Raw genomic sequence first — 22327 nt, forward strand, 5'->3', positions numbered from 1 at the left:
ACCACACTCAGCTAATTTTTGTATTTTTAGTAGAGACGGAGTTTCACTGTGTTGGCCAGGCTGGTCTCAAACTTCTGACCTTGTGATCTGCCTGCCTCAGCCTCCCAAAGTGCTGGGATTACAACCGTGAGCCACCATGCCCAGCATTTTTGTTTGTTTGTTTTTAGACAGACTCCCACTCTGTCACCCAGGCTGGAGTACAGAGGCATGATCTCGGCTCCCTGCAATCTCCGCCTCCCAGGTTCAAGTGATTCTCCTGCCTCAGCCTCCGCCACCATGCCTGGCTAATTTTTTTTGTATTTTTAGTAGTGATGAGGTTTTGCCATATTGGCCAGGCTGACTTCAAACTCCTGACCTCAAGTGATCTGCCTGCTTTGGCTTCCCAAAGTGCTGGGATTGCAGGCATGAGCCACTGTGCCTGGTACTACCATGATTCTTTTTACCCAGTACATCATGTCCAGTTATCACACAAAAAAGGTATAATCGAGAACAAAAAACACAGTTTGAAGAAAAAGCAGCACACTTAGATATGGCAGGGATGCTGGAATTATCCGACCGGGAATTTAAACAACTATTATTAACATGCTGGGAGTTCTAATGAATAAAGTACACAGTGTGTAAGAACAGGTGGGCAATGTAAGCAGAGAGATGGAAATTCCAAGAAAAATTCAAAAAGAAACACTAGAGATCAAAAATACTGTAACAGAAATAAAAAATTGGCTGGTACAGTGGCTCATACCTGTAATTCTAGCACTTTGGGAGGACGAGGCCAGTGGATTGCTTGAGCCCAGTAGTTCAAGACCAGCCTGGCGAAACCTCGTCTCTACTAAAATTACAGAAAGTTAGCCAGGTGTGGTGGCGTGTGCTTGTAGTCCTAGCTGCTCAGGAGGCTGAGGTGGGAGGATCACCTGAGCCTGGGAAGTTGAGGCTGCAGTGAGCCGTGATTGCATACTGCACTCCAGCCTGAGAGAAAGAGGAAGACCCTGTCTCAAAAAGAAAAAAAAAAAAAAAAAAAAAAAAGAAAAGAAAATGAAGAATGTGTTTCATTGGCCCATTATTAGATTAGATGTGGCTAAGGAAATAATTGCTGCGTTGAGCATAACTGAATGAATGACTGAAGCAATAGTCTCAATCAATCAAGGTTTATTATGCCAACTTTGGGGTGTGTCTGGGAAAATACAAGCCACAGACACATCTGTGGCTGTTCCAAAGAGGCTTTCAGGATTTTAGTATTTATATATTTTCTTAAAGGAGGGTAGGTAGACAGCAAGGTAATGGTTACATTCTTGTGAGATTTTAGTTAGTGCTTGACAAATCTACATTTTATTTATTTATTTACTTTTTATTGCATTTTAGGTTTTGGAGTACATGCGAAGAACATGCAAGACTGTTGCATAGGTACACACATGGCAGTGTGATTTGCTGCCTTCCTCCCCATCACCTATATCTGGCATTTCTCTCCATGCTATCTCTCCCCAACTCCCCACCCCCCGCTGTCCCTCCCCTATTTCCCCCCAACAGACCCCAGTTGTGTAGTGCTCCCCTCCCTGTGTCCATGTGTTCTCATTGTTCAACACCCGCCTATGAGTGAGAACATGCGGTGTTTGATTTTCTGCTCTTTTGTCAGTTTGCTGAGAATGATGGTTTCCAGGTTCATCCATGTCCCTACAAAGGACACGAATATTTTACATAAGATAAGGTGAATGTCTGAAGAGCAAAACGGGAGTAAAGAAAGGAAGAATCAATTATGCAGACATCTCTGGGTTGGTGGAGGAATGACTGGTCCTCTTTGTCTTTGTCCTGAACCTGAGATAGGATACTGACATTATCAGCGTGGAGTTTGTTTTAAGAGCTAGACATAAATTGTAGACCTAAAGTTGCACGTGGTGTGTCCTTGCTTGTGGGAGACCAGCAAAGAGTTTACTTGTGAATGATCTGTGCAGGCAGTCCTTCATGGATGCCTGAGGCCTTTTACCTTTCCTTTAGGAATGTGACTAATGCATAATGCTAGTAACAGCTATTAATTTGGAAGATATGTTGCATGGCTCAGCCCCCAGGTTTACCCTTTCCTGTTCCATAAGTGATACAGACAGAAGACAGGGAAATATTGGGTAGAAGAGGGCAGTTCCCAAGCCTGGAAACCCAAAGCACTAAATGGGAACAGGCATTCCTATTTTCATGCCCCAATTTTGTCTTTTGGCCTGTGATGCCCTGCTATCATGTACCCATATAAACCCCAAAACACCAGGCTCCACCAGCAGACAAGCAGATGTGCAGAAGAGTGGCAGAACGGCACAGCAGAGAAAGAGAGAAGAGAAGGAGCATCTGAACATTGAGAGGAGTTTGGCTGGGGATTGTCAGAGAGGAAATAGGCTGCTGGACAGCCAAACTCCAGGAAGATCATCTTCCCACTCCATCCCCTTTCCACCTCCCCATCCAAACCACTGACAGCCACCTCCACCACTTAATAAAACCCCCACATTCACCATTATTCAAGTCTGTGTGTGACCTGATTCTTCTTGGATGCTGGACAAGAACCTGGATACCAAGAGGGCACTGGACTGGTTAACACTTAAGCCATCTGTGGATGGCAGAGCTAAAAGAGCACTGTGGCATACCCACTGGGGCTTCAGGAGTTATAGGCACCCACCCCTACATGCTACTGTGGGGCCAGTCCCCAAAATTGCTCACCCCGGCTCCTGCACCTGCCCGTCTACCTGTTCTCCCTCCTGTAAGGGCTTTAAGTACACTGAAAAGACAAGCCACAGCCCTGCTGCATGTCCTGTGAGGGAGGTCAGGGAGCTCTCCCATTTCATAAGGAATTCTGGGGTCCAGAGAATGTCTAATTTTCCTTTACAAGGATATCTCAAGGGAAGGAAACTGCCAAAATTAAAAGCAAAGATAAAAAAGAAAAAAAACAAAACAAAATATTTAAGAACTGTGGGATAACTATAAGAGATGTAATCTATATGTAATGATAATAGTAAAAGAAATTGAAGCAATAATGACTGAGAATTTTCCCCAAATTAATGCCACATACCAAATCTCAGATTCAGGAAGCTCAGAGAATACCAGGCAGTAAAAATGCCAAAAAATCCTGAAGCCTACACCTAGGCATATCATTTTCAAACTACAAAAAATCAAAGATAAAGAAAAACACTGAAAGAGGCCAGAGGAAAGAAATACTTCACCTATAGAGGGGCAAGGACAAAAATTTCTTTTTTTTTTTTTTTTTGAGATGGAGTCTTGCCCTATCACCCAGGCTGGAGTGCAGTGGCACAATCTCGGCTCACTGCAACCTTGGTCTCCTAGGTTCAAGTGATTCTCCTGCCTCAGCCTCCTGAGTAGCTGGGACTACAGGCGCCTGCCACCACACCCGGCTAATTTTTGTATTTTTAGTACAGGCAGGGTTTCACCATATTGGTCAGACTGGTCTTGAACTCCTGACCCTGCGATCTGCCCACCTCGGCCTCCCAAAGTGCTGGGATTACAGGCCTGAGCTACCACCAAGACAAGAATTATATCCAATGTCTTCTAAGAAACCATGCAAGCAAGAAGAGAGTGAAATATTTAATGTGTTGAGAGGAAAAAACCCACTGACCTAAAGTTCTGTACCCTGCAAAACTGTTCTTCAAATGTGAGGGAGAAAAAAAAAGACAAAGAAAAATTGAGGGAGTATGTTGGCAGTAGACCTGCGTTGCAAGAAATGTTAAAAAAAGTTCTTCAGGAAGGTGGAAAATGATATAGATCAGAAACTTGGATCTATATAAAGAAAGGAAGAGCATCGGAGAAGAAATAAATAAAGACAAAATTATAACTTTTTTTTCTTTTTTTTGTTTTTTGAGACAGGGTCTCACTTTGTTACCTAGGCTAGAGTGCAGCGGTGCTATCATAACTCCTTACAATCTCAATCTCCCAGGCTCAAGTGATCCTCCTGCCTCAGCCTCCCAAGTAGCTTGGGACTATAGGCATGCACCACAATGCTTGATTAATTTTTTAATTTTTATTTTTAGTAGAGACAAGGTCTTGTTATGTTGTTGCCTAGGGTGGTGACTCCTGTGCTCAAGTGACTGATCCTCTCAACTCGTCCCCCAAAGTAACAATATTACAGGTGTTAGCCACTGTGCCTGGCCTATTTTTCTTAATCTTAATTCATCTGAAACCACCTTTGCAAAGATAGTAAGAGTGACAAAATTACGACAGTGAAAGAGATCTGATCTAATTAACTCCCATATTATCTTTAACCTCCAAACTGCCCTTAATCATTCCTGGGCTTGGGACAAACTAACTTCAGGAGACATTTAGTTTACAGTTTAAATGACAATAGCCCTTCCCCAAAACTAAACTGTCTTTGTAAAGCTAATGGAAGACCACCAGATTAGGAGGATGAACGGAGTCTGAATTCTGCTAAGGTATATATGTAAATGATTATTTAAAAAAATTTAAAAAACCCCCAAGATCCAAGAAACCTACTTTAAATATAAAGACATATAAAGATTAAAAGTAAATGGGTAAAGAAAGATATACCATGCTAACACTAACCAGAAGAAAGCTGGAGTAGCTATATTAACTTTGGACAGTGTAGAATTCAGAGCAAGGAAAATTATCAGGGAAAGACAGGGGCATTACCTGACAACAGAGTGTCAGATATGTGAGGCAAAAACAGACAGAACTGCAAGGAGAAACAGATAAGTCCACTATTATAGTTGGAGACTTCAACACCCCTCTCTCAGAAATGGACACATCAAACAGGCATAAAATCAGTAAGGATATAATTGAACTCAATAGCACCATCAATCAACTGAAATATAGTTGGTATCTACTGACTACGTCATCCAACAGCAGCAGGATACCTGTTCTTTTCAAGCTCATATAGAACATTCAGCAAGATAGACCACATTCTGGACCATAAAACACACTTGAACATTAAAAAAATTTTTTTTAATTGTCTCATTTTTATTATTATTTTTTGAGGCAGGGTCTCACTCTGTCACACAAGTTGTAGTATAGTGGTGCGATCCTGGCTGACTGCAACCTCTGTCTCCCAGGTTCAACCAATCCTCACACCTCAGCCTCCTGAGTAGCTAGGGCCACAGGTGCATGCAACCACACCTGGTTAATTTTTTGTATTTTTGGTAGAGACAGGGTTTCACCATCTTGCCCAGGCTGATCTCGAACTCCTGAGCTCAAGCGATCCACTGGCCTCAGCCTCCCAAAGTGCTGGGATTACCCAGTCTGAACAATTTTAAAATAATCATCATATAACTTCTTTCAGAACACAACAGAATTAAACTAGAAGTCAAAAACAGAATGATACATGAAAAAAAAATCCCCAAATAGTTAGAGATTAAACAATGCACTTCCAAATAACACATAGGTCAAAAAAGAAATAACAAGAGAAATTTAAAAAATATTTGGAAGTGGCCAGGCGTGGTGGCTCACACCTGTAATCCCAGCACTTTGGTAGGCCAAGGTGGGTGGATCACTTGAGGTCAGGAGTTCAAAATCAGCAGGACCAACATGTTGAAACCCTGTCTCTACTAAAAATACAAAAAAATTAGCCAGGCATGGTGGCACACACCTGTAATCCCAGGTACTTGGGAGGCTGATGCAGAAGAATTGCTTGAACACAGGAGGTGGAGGCTGCAGTGAGCTGAGATCGTTGCCTTTGCACTCCAGGCTGGGCGACAGAGTGAGACTCTGTCTCAATAATAATAATACAAAAAATTGGAACGAAATGAAAATGAAAATATAACTTATCAAAATCTGTAGGATAGAGCAGAAGCAGTGTTTAAAGGGTAACTTATAGTATTGAATGCAGATATTAGAAAAGAAGATCTAAAAGCAGCAATCTGAGCTTCCAACTTAGGAAACTAGAAAAAGAAGAGCAAATTAAATCCAAAGTAAGCAGAAAATAAAAATATCATAAAGATTATAGAGCAGAAATCAATGAAATTGAAAACAGGAAATCAACAGAGAAACATCAATGAAACGGGCTGGGTGCAGAGGCTCACGCCTGTTATCCCAGCAGTTTGGGAGGCTGAGGCAGGTGGATCACGAAGTCAGGAGATTGATACCATCCTGGCTAACATGGTGAAACCCCGTCTCTACTAAAAATACAAAAAATTAGCCAGGCACGGTGGCGCGCGCCTGTAGGCCCAGCTACTCGGGAGGCTGAGGCAGGAGAATTGCTTGAACGCAGGAGAACTGCTTGAACCCAGGAGGCAGAGGCTGCAGTGAGCCAAGACTGTGCCACTGCACTCCAGCCTGGGTGACAGAGCGAGACTCCAACTCAAAAAAAAAAAAAAAAAAAAAAAAAAATTAATGAAACCAAAAGCTGGTTTGTTGAAAAATAAATAAAATCAGTAAGACTCTAGCCAAGCTAACTAAAAACAAAACAAAACCAACAACCAGAGAGATGACATAAATTACTAAACCAGAAATGATAACGGGGACATCACTACAGATCCTATTGTCATTACACGGATAATAAAGGAATACTATGAATAGCTCCATGTCCACACATTTGATAACCTAGATGAAATGAACTATTTCCTTCAAAGACAGTCTGCCAAAACTCAAACAAGAATAGACAATCTGAATAGGTTTATATCTATTGAAGAAACTGAATTAATTAAAAAAACTCAAACCTTCCAAAAAAGAAAATATCAGGCCTATATAGGTTCATTGGTGAATTCTACCAAACATTTAAGAAAGAAATTATACCAATTCTTCAGAATCGATTTTAGAAGTGTTTAATAGAAGCAGAAGGAATGTTTTCTAGCTTATTTTATGAGGCATTGTCCTCAACAAAATATTATCAAATCAAATAGAACAATATAAAGAAGAATTATACACTATGACCAAGTGAAATTTATCCTAAGTATGCAAGGCTGACTCAACATTCAAAAATCAATTAATATGATCTATCATATCAACAGGCTAAGCAAGAAAAATCAGATAATCATATTGATACATGCAGAAAAAGGATTTGACAATAACCAACACTCATTCATAATAAAAATTCTTGGAAACCAGAAATAGACGGAAACTTTCTCAACTTAATAAATAACATCTACAAAATCCCTAGAGCTAACATCATACTTAATGGTGAGAAACTAGATGCTTTCTAACCAAAATCAGGAACAAGACAAGGATGCCTTCTCTCACCAATCCTCTTCAACAGCATACTGGAAGGCTTAGCTAATGCAGTTAAGACAAAAAGTAAGATAAAAAGAATGCAGATTGGGAAGGATGACGTCACTTTGTTCTCAAGTGACATGATTGTCTATTTGAAGAATATGAATTAACAACCAAAAGAAAAAAAAAACCTCTGGAATTAATAAGTGATTATAACAAGAATGCAGGATACAAAACTAATATACAAAAAGTCAATCACTTTCCTATATAGCAGCAATGAAGAAGTGAAATTTAAAATTAAAAAAACACAATACAGGTCAGGCACAATGGCTCACACCTGTAATCCCAGTAGTTTGTGAGGCTGAAGCAGGAGGATTGTTTGAGGCCAAGAATTCGAGACCAGCCTGGGCAACATAGCGAGAAACTATCTCTATAAAAAATAAATAAATTAGCCAGGCATGGTGGCAGGTCTATAGTTCTGGCTACCCAGGAGGCTGAGGAGGGAGAATTTCTTCTGCCCAGGAGTTTGAGGCTGTGGTGAGCTATGATCACACCACTGCACTTCAGCCTTGGCAACACAGCAAGACCCTATTTCAAAAAACAAAACAATACCATTTATGTTAACACCAAAAATACCATTTATGTTAGCACCAAAAAATAAAATACCTAGGTCTAAGTTAAACAAAATATATATAACATTTATATGAGGAAAACTAGAAAAGTTTTTTGAAAGAAACATAAAAAGAATTAAGTAAACAGGTATTTTGCATTCATGGATAAGAAGACTTAATATTGTTAGATGTCAGTTCTTTCCAACTCAATGTACAGATTCACTGCAATCCTAATCAAAATCCCAGAAAGCTATTTTGTAGATAGCAATAAATTGAATTAGCTGGTTATGGTGGCTCATGCCTGTAATCCCAGCACTTTGGGAGATCAAGGTGGGAAGACGGCTTGAGCCCAGGAGTTTGAGACCTGGGCAACATAGTGAGATCCTGTCTCTACAGAACTAGCTAAGTGTAGTGGTATGTGCCTATAGTCCCAGCTATTTGAGAGGCTGAGGTGGAAGGATAGCTTAAGCTCAGGAAGATTGAGGCTGCAGTGAGCTGTAATTGCACCACTGCACTCCACTCTTGGCAACAGAGTGCACCGCTGTCTCCACAACAACAGCAAACCAAACTGAATCTAAACTTTATATGAACAGGCAAAAGACCCAGAACAAAGTCAGGAGGGCTGATACTACCTGATTTCAAGACTTATTGTAAAGCACCATAATTAAGACAGTGTGGTACTGCCTAAAGAATAGACAGATCAATGGAACAGAATAGAGAGCCCAGAAATAAACCCACATAAATATAATCAGCTTATCTTTGACAAGGAAGTAAAGGAAATACAATAAAAAATAAAGATAGTCTTTTCAACAAATGGTTCTGGAACAACTGGACATTCACATGCAAAAGAGTGAACCTAGACACAGAACCTACACTCTTGAAAAAAGTAACCTCAAAAGGGTAATAGACATAAATGTAAAATGCAAACTATAAAACTCCTAGAATATAACACAGGAGAAAATCTAGATGACTTTGGGTTTGGCAATGACATTTTAGATAAGCCTCAGCAGCACCTTGCACTCTGTTCACATCCCAATGTCAGTCCTGGTGATACTAGCATTGAAGAACTGGCAGGTGTAGCCCATGCCTCACTTGTGAGTCCTACCTATGGGAGCCCATTTCCACCTTTTGCCCTAGTCCCAGCAGTAACAGCTCAATTTCTCCTAACACCTCAGTCCTGGTGCTGTTAGTCCCCAGGACAGAATGTAGTCTGCCAATGGCTAGGATTGAAAATGGTGCATCACTGTAGCTGCTTATGGCTCAGAAAGATGTGTAATGCAGTACAAGCTCAATCCCTAGAGCAGTTCCCTCTCCTGGGCTTCTGGCAGCTCCCTATGTTAGTTTCAGGGGTTGGGAAGGTCAAGGGGTCTCTGGTTGCCAGGCATGCATGATTCCATAGGTAGGGATGTGGGCTGCTAGAAGTGTCTCACTTGCCCTTGGGAAGTCACTTGCTGTCTCCTAGCCAATCCTAGACAGGCAGTCTGCTTCTTCTTTCTCCTTCCTTTCTTTCAGTGTTTTCTGTCACTTTCCTGTTGAATTCCAGTGTTCTATCTTGGATAAAGTATCTGAAGTATGATTGTCTCTACACTCTTTTCGTTCTTCTAAGTGGAGGAGGTGAACATATGTATATGAAATGCTTCTAGTCAGCCATCTTTTTTTTTTCTTTAAAGACTAGCTCTGTCACCTAGGCTGGAGTGGGGTGTGTTTTTGGTTTACTGCAACCTCCACCCTGCCCATCACTGGAATGAAGCGATCCTTCCATCTCAGCCTCCCAAGTAGCTGGGACCACAGGCACATACCAGCACGCTCGCCTGGCGATTTTTCTTGTACTTTAGAGATGGGGGGGTCTCACCATGTTGCTCAGGCTGGTCTCAAACTCCTGAGCTCAAGTGATTCACCTGCCTCAGCCTCCCAAAGTGCTGGGAATACAGGCGTGAGCCACCGTGCCCAGTCCTAGTCAGCCATCTTGAAGTCCCTTTGGTTTCTTGCAAAAAAACCATATTCTTAGTATTCAATCCAGCAGTTGTGCTCCTTGGTATTTATCCAAAGGAGTTGAAACCTTATGTACACATAAAAACCTGCACACAGATATTTATAGCTGCTTTATTCATAAAGACAAAAACTTTGAAGTAACCAACATTCCCATGAGTAGGTGAGCAAATAAATAAACTGTGAAACATCTGGACAATGAAATATTTTTCAGTGGTAAAAAAAAAAAAAAAAGCTATCAAGCCATGAAAAGACATGGAATAAATTTCAATGCATAATACTAAGTGAAAGAAGTCAACCTGAAAAGATGGCATACTGTATGATTTCAACTATGTGACACTCTGGAAAAGACAAATCTTGATTAGTAAACACTAATCAAGGGTTAATGGGGAGGAAGGATGAATAGGCAGAGACCAGAGGGTTTTTGGGCAGTGAAACTCTTTTGTATGATACATGATAGTGGATATATGTCCTTATTCATTTGTCAAAACCCATAGAACGTAAAACACCAAGAATAAACCCAAATGCAAACTATGGACATGGGTGATAATAATGAGTCAGTGTAAATTCATCAGTTGTAAGACAGGTACCACTCTGGTGGAGGATGGTGATGGAGGAGAGAGTGTGGTGGGGAGAGCGTGTGGTGGGAAATCTCTATATCTACCGCTCAATTTTGCTGTGACTCTAAAACTGTTCTAAAAAATAAAAGTCTACTAAAAAATTTCAAAGAACAACAAAAAGAGCTCTTGATAACAAAATCCAAATCTCCAACCATGGGGAAGAGTATAAGCATTTCCTAAATGTATGTAACTAAATTTCCTAAATCTATGTAAAATCCTTTTATGTAGAGTATTTTGCATGTCTGGTGTTTCTACCAAGCACACTTTGGAAAATGCCACTGGAGTACTAAATAATTGTAATTTAAAAAGCAAGATGGCAGACATGAGAAACTGAATACAAAGTTTGGAGATATAGTTGAGGAAAACTTGATAGTTGACCAAAAGGCAAAGGATAGGGATAAGAATAGAGATATGAATATTACAGAACCAGTTCAAGAGAGTCAACAACTGAATAAAAGGTATGACAAGAGTGAATAGAGAAAAAGAAGTGAAAGAAAATAGTTGATTAAAGAATTTTTGTTTTTTGAGACAGAGTCTTGCTCTATCACCCAGGCTGGAGTGCAATGGTACTACTGGCTCACTGCAACCTCCACCTCAACCTCTTGAGCTGTTACTGCTGGGACTAGGGCAAAAGCTGGGTTCAAGCAATTCTCATGCCTCAGCCTCCTGAGTAGCTGGGACTACAGGTGTGTACCACCATGACCAGCTAATTTTTGCATTTTTGGTAGAGATGGGGTTTTGCCATGTTGACCAGACTGGTCTTGAACTCCTGGCCTCAAGTAATCTGTCTGCTTGGGCCTCCTAAAATTCTGGGACTACAGGTGTGAGCCACCATGCCCAGCCAATTTTTTTTAGAATTTTATAAAATGAAAGTGTCCAGTATGGCAGGTGAAAATACATCCAAGATGAAATTTTAGGATACTGGGAATTAAGAGAAGCTTCAAAGAGAATAAAGAGATTTCATACAAAACTAAATATTTACATCTAAAAAAGATTTACAGAAGACAAAGACACTGGAAAGAGCAAACTGAGACCCTTACCAAAAAAGAGAGGTGAACACAATCTAAAGAAACTAAGAAGGCTCCAGGAGAGATTTCTTCTAGAGTATGATATGGATAGAATATATAGTGTACTTGGACATAGAGAGAGATGTATACAGTAGGAAGAAAGTTTAATGTTGAATTAATAACAAGTAAACAGAAAAATAATCACGTAACAAGGAAACCAACAAGATTTCCCCTGAAAACGAAATGTTGAGTAACAAAGGAAAAGTAATCATAGTACACTACATGGTTCAATTGAGAATCGCATTTAACTAGTTATAATAACAAAACACTGAGTTTTGATCTAATCAAAATTATAATATCATGGAATTGGGGTAGGGAAATATGTATGGGTGGATAAGGGGCAAGGAGATTAAGAATGGTTAAATTCTCATCTTCTAAAGTGGTTAGTCAGTAGAAAAACAACTGAACTAAAAAAGACAGCAATATACATGCTATTTAGATACAGAGGTAAATAAAAAATCAGTTAAATTGAAAGTGATTGCCTCTGGAGAATCGTAATTGACAGGGGGATAAGAGGTGTGTTTGTTTTGTTTTTGTAATAATCGTGTAGACCCTTCATTCCTTTGAACTATGAATGTATATAACTGATAAAAACCAAAATACCTTTTAAAAAGTTCTCTACAGTTAAAAAAAATGAAAGGCAGGTAATAAAAGATAAGGTAATATGGCACATCACATTCAGTCTGTGATAGCTTTTATTGTTAACAATTGAAGGGACTATAAAGGTTATTTGGACTAGTGCTATCATTGTATAATTATAAACTGAGGCTCAGATTGAAAAGTAATATCAAGGTCACACAAAGTGAATCAAGTCCCACTCAAGAGATTGCTGCACAATGATCAGTGAAGACTATTATAGCTTGACCATGGCAGGTTCTGTTATCTTCTCTAGGTTATTGGAAAGGAAACTACAGCTCAGCCTTCCCTTCAGGCTTCTACATTCTAGGATTTGATCTGAGACATACTCAACTCCTTCTAAGAGAAAGACAACCCTAACTTCCATGGGGATCATACCAATTGCTTAGACTTCCTAGAAGAAGATGGAGTGTCTGCTGAGTAACAGAATAGGGTTTCACATATTTATCTTAATTTACACATTAAAAAATGAGTACTTTTCTTTATAGTTACCCCCTTGGAAGGCTGTGTATCTAGGCATAGCTCTTTTAGTTACTGTCATAGACAGTTTACAAAATAGGAACAGATATGCATAACCCAGGCTAATTACCCACCCATTTCATCCACCAGATTTGGCAATGAGTCAACCACTCATTTGTTGATCTATAAAATCAAGCTTACTCTCATTGTACCAAAGTCTGCCACCATCAATGATTGCTAAAAAAAAAAAAAAAAAATCAGAGAAACTTCATACGTATTTGAAGGGTGGCACCATTACTGGAATGCTGAGAGGATTCTGGAAGATGGACGGGATTGCTCAAGGGAACACCCCTAACTGGGAAGGAAGGGTATTATTCTTTTTTTTTAATTGCATTTTAGGTTTTGGGGTACATGTGAAGAACATGCAAGATTGTTGCATAGGTACACACATGCAGTGTGATTTGCTGCCTTCCTCCCCATTACCTGTATCTGGCATTTCTCCCCATGCTATCTCACCCCAACTCCCCACCCCCAGAAGGGTATTATTCTAAACTAGGCCAGGGAGCTCTTGGTGTTGTCCCTGCCTTAGTTTCCCAACCCTGAATTCACAGAAAACTTACCCAAGTTTTATTGTCTCTCTGACATTATTTTAAATGCCAAAGACAGATTTTGCCTAGGTTTACAAATGGAAATGTGCTAATTACCGATGTAAGACAAGAGAAAGTACAGACACTAGGTCTGGGGCTTGTGAGCAGGTAGTCCTGTTATCTGCTCTTACCTGTGGGGGCATGCATGGCTGAGCTGGGGATGGTGGCAGCGTCTTGGGGTACAGTGCTGGTATCTGGTTCAGGAGTGCTGGTTGTTGGTGAGGCAGGTGGTGGATTCAGCAAAGTCCGAGGTTTCCTCTGTCGAAATGAATGGGAAAAAATTTGCTACCCATGACAGGTCTTTTCATTCTCTATTCTTGGCACTTAATTCACTCATGAAGCAAAAATATATTTATGGATGGAATAGCATTTTATTTTTGTTTTCTATACAGCACCTGGCTTAAAGCTATACATGTATCTATAGAAGATACTTAATAGACATTTTCTGAATCTATGTACAAGATTCTGGTCTTTTGTAAGGTCAAAGCTTAATGTATTGACTTTTACATTAGATTCAATATTATCATATGAAGTTCCAGTTCCCTTATTAGTTGGGCAGACAAAAGCAAAATACGCTATGGTTTAAGTCTGGTTTCACATTATTTTGTACTTTATTTCTCTCTCTTTAAAAATGGAAACAAAAAAAACGAGTGACTCTTCTAATTCTATAAACGTCTTTACTCTGTCTGCCTCTCTCTTCACCTCATTACCTGCCTTTCCTTCCCTTAAACCTCCTACTCTAGTAAATCTCTAATTATATTGCTTCTTCAAGAATCCTACAATTTTACTGGGTTCACACCTTTACAATGATAAGATGTCTCTTCCACTTGAAATGCTCTTTCTTTTTAAATTTATTTTACAAATTTGTTTATCTAGGAAGCTTTTCTAGCTTTTCTCTAATCATTGTCTCTTTCATATTACCTCTGTTTTTTTAACTGTTGCATTTTTCAATGTATTGTCATTATATGTTTACATACCAGTATCCCTATTTACCTGGAAACTCTTTGAAAGTCTGGTTCTAAGTACCATGGTTAGCATGGTACTTAGCATAAAAAAAGTGTAAATAAATTTATTTTTTTATTATTATTTTTTGTGAAGCATGCAGTATAGATCACCAATAATAGAGGAAATAATGAAGATGATTTGAGAGAAATCTAATATTTCCCCCATCTTGTTGAGGGCAGTTTTTAGGGGAGAAAGATCTCAGAAGGTTTTTTCCCAATAAATAGTTTTCTAAAAGCTTTTTTTTTCTTTTTTGAGACAAAGTCTTGCTCTGTTGCCCAGGCTGGAGTGCAATGGCATGGTTCTGGCTCACTGCAACCTCTGCCTCCAAGGCTCAAGCAATTCTCCCAGCCAGCATGCATGGCTTACTTTTAAATTTTTTGTAGAGATCAGGTCTCACTATATTGCAAAGGCTGGTCTCAAATTTCTCCTGCTCAAGTGATCCTCCTACCTTGGCCTCCCAAAGTATTAATGGATTATAGGCATAAGCCACCATGCCTGGCTAAAAACCTTTCTGAATGCAAGAAAAACAGCAATCACGGAGATCCAGAAATACATTTTTACTAAATGCTTTATGTAGGGACAACTGCTGGGAGCCATATCAACCTGTCTGCCTTCTAGGAGTATGTTCTCTGAAGAGACAGCCCTGATGACAGCAGGCATATGTAAGACTGCCTTGCCTGTGAAAGCAATCACGCAAACTCTCATGAACCATTCAAAACACACATTGAAAGTGAACCTACTTATGCTTTTTGTTATTGCTAAAAGTGAAAATACAAATAAGTAATGAATGAGTCAGGGAAGAAGGGAAATACCACTTCAACTTCAGTGAGCTGGTGGTAGGGTTTCATGGGGTCCCTAAAGGAACAAGCATGGTAGGTTAGGTGCCTGAATAATGTAAACCTATTTGAGACAGGTACACTTACAATATTATATGTACTCACACATTATCTCATTTTCATTTTAGAGGTAAGAAAATGGGCTCAAGGTCTTACCCAGAGAAGCCTTCCCAAAGTCATACAGGTGGCAACCTATGAAGATACGTTAACCTAAGTTTGTCTGACTTTAAAGCTTATGCATTATCCATAAGACTACTCTGCTTCAGAAAAGAGATATAAAGCCAGCCATGGTATGGTGGCTCAAACTTGCAATCCCAGCACTATGGGAGGTCTAGGTGGGAAAACTGCTTGAGCCCAGGCGTTTCAGACCAGCCTGGGCAACATAGCAAGGCCCTATCTCTACAAAAAATTAACAAAATTAGCTGGGCGTGGTGGCACATTCCTGTAGTCCCGGCTACTTGGGAGGCTGAGGTGGGAGGATCGCTTGAGCCCAGAAGGTCAAGGCTGCAGTGAGCTATGACTGTGCCACTGCACTCAGCCTGGATGACAGAGTGAGACCACACCTCAAAAATCAAAGCAAAACAAAACAAACAAAAAGGGATATAAGGCACACAGGTGAAGTGGAAGGCATATACACTTGTAGGGGTAGGCAAAAGAACGTGAAGGAGAATTAAGAGCATCAATTGCTAGGACGTAAAATATAGGAAACGATGAGAATGACTGCTTTCAAGATGGTTGGAAACAAAAAGGACTTTGGTTACTATGTTCAAAACTTCCTGAGAGAGCAGAGCAGAGGCAATCACAGTATCAGTTTTTCAGTTTTGAATGATCTTAAAGGCCACTTAACCCAACCATCTACCTAATTCCCTCTCCCTAAAAGATCCCATCCACAGAGTCATCCAGTCCCTGATGAAACACCTCTAGTTAAAGGGGCTCATTACTTCTATTTTGGGATAGATCTAACTGTTCCTTTTATGTTAAGACAAAGCTTGTCTGCTTGAGTTTCCATTTATTGGTTCTGTTCTATCTTTGGAGCCCCCCAGATAGGTTGTTTTCTTTTACTGACTGTCCTCAAGATGTCTTCACATCATCAAAAGCATGGCTTCTCTGGCCTTGGCATCCTTAGGGCCTTTAGTCTCTTCTCTAGAACAGGAGAATGAGAGGTGGGTAATAAAGGCAAAAATGAATCAAGACCTGGGTTAGCGATTAGTGGTAATAGATGACGAGGAGCATTATGTATTTACACAGAAAGATCAGGAAGTGATATTGAGAATCTGAAGCCAAAAATAAGAGACAACTGAGATTGGTAACATCATCACTAAAATCATCCATCCATGCAGCCACCCACCCAGCCTCCTGTCCATCTTGCATATTCTGAATATTTCCCAAGAGACTGACTGAGATATAAAGTACCGCAGGAGAAAAAAAAAAGAGAAAGATTAGGTTTTTGACCTTGAGGAGCTTATATTCTATAAGGGCTAAAGTCAGTGGAAGCTAATAAACAAGCAAAACAAACAGCAAACAAACTAACTCTAGGGAGGAATTAACGAGACTGGGATGAAACGGTCAGGGAGAATCGGTTATCATTTCCATACTGGAACTCAGGTATTCTAGTTCAGGGAGGAGATTCAGAGATATCTGCTGACATTTAAGAAATGAGTGGAGGGGGTGATGCTAAAATGGGCCCTAGAGAAGCTGCTGAGAGAAGCCTTTATTTATTTTTTTAAAACAATGCCTTTGCTAGGAAAGATACTCATGGAAAACAGGCCGTGACTAAGAGGTGGTACATTCAATAACAGTGCTCAGTGAAGCTGACTCAGCTGTCTTTTCTAATACTAGAATACTAGAAGTGTTGCGTCCCTCAGGAAATGTGGGAAAGAGTGAAAGAGTGAATATATGCTAGGGAAGCAGTGACCTTGGAAGTAGATAAGGGACCAATCTCTGTAGCTTTTGCCATTTACTAGCTATGTGATCTTAGAAAAATCATTTTATAGCTGTAAGTCTCAATTTACTATAAAATAACATTAACACTATCTCTTATGGTTTTGTGAAAATCACGGGATATGTACATATTGGCATCTAATACAGAGTCTGACACTTAGTAAGTATTCAACTTTTTTTTTTTTAAAGGGGTAGAGATTACACAAAATATATTTACATTCGGCCTGGAAAAGCTGATTAGAAGAAAAAAAAACATTTACAGAGTTAATTTTTGCTTTCTGTCCACATGCTGGGCATCTACTTTGGAAAGGTTAACAAAGAGCAGTTTTTTCCGAAGAGCAGTTTTTTCCGTGTACATTAGACCAGAATCTCCTTGAATATGAGTAACTTGCAAAGTTAAAATTTGTTTCCTATCCTCCACCATCCTATCTTTAATATTGCCAACTCTCAGGTAAGTAGCAAGTAGGGATGACGATCTAGGAAATTCCTCTTATAAACATACACAAGATGGAGAAGAGGGCCAGATATGCCCCTTTCCAAGAGAGATGGGTATGGATGAATGACCCCTTTATAATCCCTTATCCCTTTCTGGGAAACCCACATTTTACCTACCTTGCTGCCAGGTTTGGGACCCCTCTTCTTTGGGAATTTCAAATCAGCTGTCTTGGGTGGGGCAGAGATGGGATGGGAAATTAGGGTCTTGGATGTCCGGCCCCGCTTCTTTCCTGGTTTACGCCCCCTCTGCCCTGGTTGATGTTCCAAGACAGTTTTGGTGCTGCTGTGGATGCTGGGCTTCTCAGTATTCACATCAGACGCAGGATAGGGATTCTTTGGAATCACAACTGCAAGAAAAAGACTCATTCTATCACCCTCTCTGCCCCCTGCATTCTCATCCTAGCCAGAAGTAAAAAAGGACTTGCCACTTCTGCTCAGGTAGTTTTGTTTCAAGAAACTGGTTTCCTGGCATTTGACCTAAATGTTTAGGAAATCTCTGAAGAAAATTGAATTTAGATTGGCTAGAATTGGAGGTTTTAAATTATTCCTGGCAGATGCAGAAAAAAATATTAAATTTTTCTTCCCCCAGGTATCTTAGACAAGTATTGTGACAGAAGTCAAAGTTGAAGTATATAAATATTAATAGAATCATAGGCTCAGAGTTGAAAAGGCTTTTAGAAACCTATAATTCTCTCCTGTTAAGAATGAAGGTCTGAGGCTCAGAAAAGGACACAATGACCTTCCCAGGTTACATAGTGAGTTGGGATAAGAAATTCTGTTTTGAAGCTGAGCCCTGATAACCATGCCAGGGATTTTCTACATCAATCTACTTGAATTTTTAGTTTGATTACTTGCAGTGAGGAGTAGAGGAACACGTGGAAATATAAATCTGATAGCATCTCTCCTTAAAAACCTTTGCTCATAAAAACTTTTGTTCTTAAAAACCTTTACTCCTTATTATATTTCAGGTAAGGTCTAAATTCTTTATCCTGATGTCTAAGGACTTTTGTGACTTTGCCTATCTTGCTCTCCCATTATGACTGATGTCACTTCCTATCATCCAACCCCATGTTTTAGTAGCCCCATATACTGAGCTCTCTATTATTCTTCGTGAGACACATATCGATACTCGGTTTTCAACACTCGATCCAGGGCCACCTCCTTACTAAGGCTTTCTCTGACCATGTCCCAACTAAGTCAGTGCCCTCTCTTTACTCCCAAAGCATTCTTTAGAAACCTATGTTATAGTACTTCTTAATTTTACTCCAATTATTCATTTTTTCCTTAAACTGATAATTTTTTGAGGTAAGGGACACCTAATTCATTCTACAAATAGTTATTGGGCACTTACTATAAGTTATACACTGTGCTAGGCCCTGGGGATAGAACAGTGGACAAAGCAGACATAGTATCCAGTCTCATGGGACTTACCTCCTCATGAGAGAGAGAGAATATTAAAAAATGAGACAGTATACAATATAATGTCAGGTAGTGCTAAGTGCTATGATTAAAACTAATGCAGGTTAAGAAAACAGAATTTTAAGGGAAGTCCTCTTTGAGGAGATGACATTTACATAGAACTCCCTAAACAGGTAAAGACATAAGCCTTATGAAGATGTGAGAGGGTATAAGTGCCAAGATTCTGAGACAGGAACGTGTTAGTGTGTTTGAGAAATGGAAAGGAGATCAGTAGAGCTTGAATTGAGTAAACAAAGGGGAAGGTAGAGAGAAATTAGGTTAGAGAGGGAATAACAGTAATGTTGTGTAGGGCTGCAAACTGTGAAAATGAACTGAACTTACTCTAAATATAAAGGGAAGCCACTGGAGGGTTTTAAGCAGGGGAGTGACAAGATATACTTAAAAGGACGACTCCAACTGCTTTGTGAGAGGGACAAGAGTAGAATTAGGGAGACCAGTTAACAAACTATTATATAGGGCAGGTAGAAGATAATGCTTCCTAGGCTTCCAAAAGGTAGGAAGGAACAGTTGTGGTAGTACAATGTTAACAATGCAACAACTAGAAGAAGTCAGAGTAATTATTTAAGAAGATAACACAGAGCTGTCATGAGGATCAGATGAACTGGAATTCCAGGCAATGGCCTCTGAGGTAGCTGATACTGTTTTCTTTCCTGAGGGTATCTGCTAATTTGGCATAAACTAAGGATCATGTTTGGCGTGTGGTGAGGGGCTCTGTTGGAGGAAAGAGAAATCAGAGAGCTGCTGTGACAAACTGGAACTTAAGAAGCCCCTGCGTGTGGCCAGTTTGTCTCATCGGGTATTTGCTGAATTTTAAGCCAGCAAACTGGAACTTCAAAGCTAGACTGAGAGCTTTTAAAAGGCACAATAAAATCTCCTATAATGTTGTGGTTTTAGGGGACAAGGTTCTACTAGAAGTAGGTGGTATACCTCAAACACATGGCTGATTTCCTCTTAAAGATATACAGTATGCCATATTTTGAAACTATAAGGGGTAAGAGGTAATAAAACTAAGCCCCAGACCTCTCAAGGATAGGACGAACTCCTGCAGTGTTTCAGGGCTAAGGAAATAGAAATTAGGTTCTCAATCAAGAGTGCAAGAGGGCCCGTGTCCAAGAAACAAGGATAAACCATAGGCATCAAGGATAAACCAAGGCACAATCCAGACGTGGTCTAACTCAATCCATAGTTAGACTGAGGTGATCAGGGCCTTATCCTATTAGCCTACCAGAGGAAAGAAAGAATTATTTCTCATGGAAGATACCAGCTGGAGCCTCAGTAGTTCTTATAATATAAAATGTCTGGCATACTACAAAAATTATTAGATATAACAGAGTCAAGACAGTATGATCAGTAATCAAGAGAAAATACAGGTAACAGAAGGAGACCCATGTATTACTCAAATAATGGAATAACACACAGATTTTTAAAAAATCATAATTAAGATGTTAAAATGTAAGAAAGTATGAACAGAATGTAAGAAAAAATAGATAGTATCCACAGAAAAATCTATATAAAAAATTAAATGGATATCTTATAACTAAAAAATACAATATTAGGAAGAACTCACTGTATGAGTTTAAGGGCAGACAAGTGCCAACAGAAGGGATTAATAAACTTGATGAAAAAAATGGAAAACATCCCAAGCAAAGCACAGTGAGAAAATATGGAAAAATATATTAGAGCATTAGAGGTAAGCAGACACAGTTAATAGGTCCAAAATATGAGTGGCTGTAATCCCAGAGGGAGAAGATAGATAGAATGGAAAAAAAAAAACAAAAAACAATATATGAAAAGATAACAGCTGAGACTTTAATGAAAGACATCAACCTACAGATTCAGGATGCTTATGGATTCAGCAATTCATAGCAGGAAAAATACAAAGAAAACTACTGTATACCAAAACACGTAATTGTCAAACTGCTGAAAATAAAAAAGATGAAATACAGATGAAATAAAAGACAAGGAGGAAAGACAAGATACATTTTAAAAAGCAGTCAGAGAAAAAAGAAGCATTATGCTTACAGGAGCAGCAATAAGACTGATAGCTGGCTCTTTAATAACACTGGGCAAGCAAGAAGCAATAGAATAGTATCCTTACAGGGCTAAAAGAAACAAACTATCAAAGAATTATATACCCAGTGAAAATATCCTTCAGAAATAAAGATAAAATAATGAGATTTTCAGATAATCAAAGCTAAGAGAATCTATTACCAGCAGACCTAACTATAGGAAATGAAAAGGAAGTTCTTCAGGCTGAAGGAAAGTAATTTCAGATGGAAACATGAAACTACAGGAAGGAATGAAGAACACAAGAAAGGGTAAAGATGTGAGCTGATACAAAAGGATACTGATTATTTAAAACAATAAAACTGGCTTGTGTCATTTATAATATATGTATTAATATGTTATATCACAGCAATAGCACAGAGGGTAAAGGTGGAGAGTAAATGGAGCTAAACTTTGGTAAGAGTTTTACATATTTGGGGAGTGGTTAAAGCACTTATTTACGGTAGATTTTAATAAGTCCGAAATGCATATTTGCATAGGGCAATTAAAGAATTATCAGTGATAAGAATGTAATTAAAAAGCTGAGGGGAGAGAAGTAGAATAATAAAACATACTTGATTAATCGAAAAGAAGGCAAGAAAGGAGGAATAAAGAAATAAGGAAGAACTTGGACAAATAGAAAACAAAAAAGCAAAATGCAAAATGTAGACTTAAACCCAAATAAATAATTATATTAAATAAGGGTGGATTAAGTAAAACAACTAATAGGAATAAATGAACAAACCAGACCAAAAAACCCCAGAACTCAATTATATTTGTTTATAAGAGAGCCCTGAAATATAGACACTCAAAATATAAAAACACAGGAAGATAAAAGCAAACAGATAAAACAAATATACTCTATAAACACTAACCAAAAGAAAACTATTAACATGGATAATCAATTAACCAACCAACCTAACTGACACATATGCCCAATAAATACAGAATAAGGAGAGACAATTTCATCATAAATCCATCAGACATTAGGAAGAGAACAGGATAGTATAAATAACTTTATGCCAATAAATATGAAAATTGAGATAAAATGGTGCTCAAGACCAACCTGGGCAACACTGTGAGACCCCATCTCTACGAAAACAAATTAGCTGAGCATGGTGTGTGCCTGTAGCCCTAGCTACTTGAGAGGCTGAAGTGGGAGTATCTCTTGAGCCCAGTTTGAGGTTGCAGTGAGCTATATCACGCCACTGCACTTGAGCCTGGATTACAGAGTGGATACTTCATCTCTTAAAAAACAAAACAAAGCAAAAAATACCACTGACACAAGAAAAAACAGAATATAAACAGCCTTATACATAACAAAAAATTGCAAATGCAATTAAAAATTTTCCACAA

The 22327-nt window shown here is 39.1% G+C and overlaps 1 protein-coding gene across 17 annotated transcripts in view; it reads right to left on the reverse strand.

Moving 5' to 3' along the window:
• The window catches only part of SCMH1 (Scm polycomb group protein homolog 1), a 237750-nt gene that overhangs the window by 36611 nt on the left and 178812 nt on the right, over positions 1–22327 (reverse strand). For 16 of the 17 annotated variants that reach the window (XR_004259472.1, XR_004259473.1, XM_032247143.1 and 13 more), the window contains 2 exons: positions 17564–17793; positions 13301–13427 (listed from right to left, as the gene is read on the reverse strand). The exons of the other annotated variant lie outside the window; for it this stretch is intronic. Coding sequence is in view for 14 of the 16 variants with exons in the window: in XM_032247143.1 (XP_032103034.1) it covers positions 13301–13427; positions 17564–17793 (357 nt within the window). In the remaining 2 variants the exon portion in view is untranslated. The remainder of the gene's footprint in view (positions 1–13300; positions 13428–17563; positions 17794–22327) is intronic. 17 annotated transcript variants of the gene reach the window in all.

The sequence above is a fragment of the Sapajus apella genome, unplaced genomic scaffold (assembly GCF_009761245.1).
Source record: "Sapajus apella isolate SASKATOON/1434 unplaced genomic scaffold, GSC_monkey_1.0 scaffold62, whole genome shotgun sequence".
NCBI classification, from domain to species: Eukaryota; Metazoa; Chordata; class Mammalia; order Primates; family Cebidae; genus Sapajus; species Sapajus apella.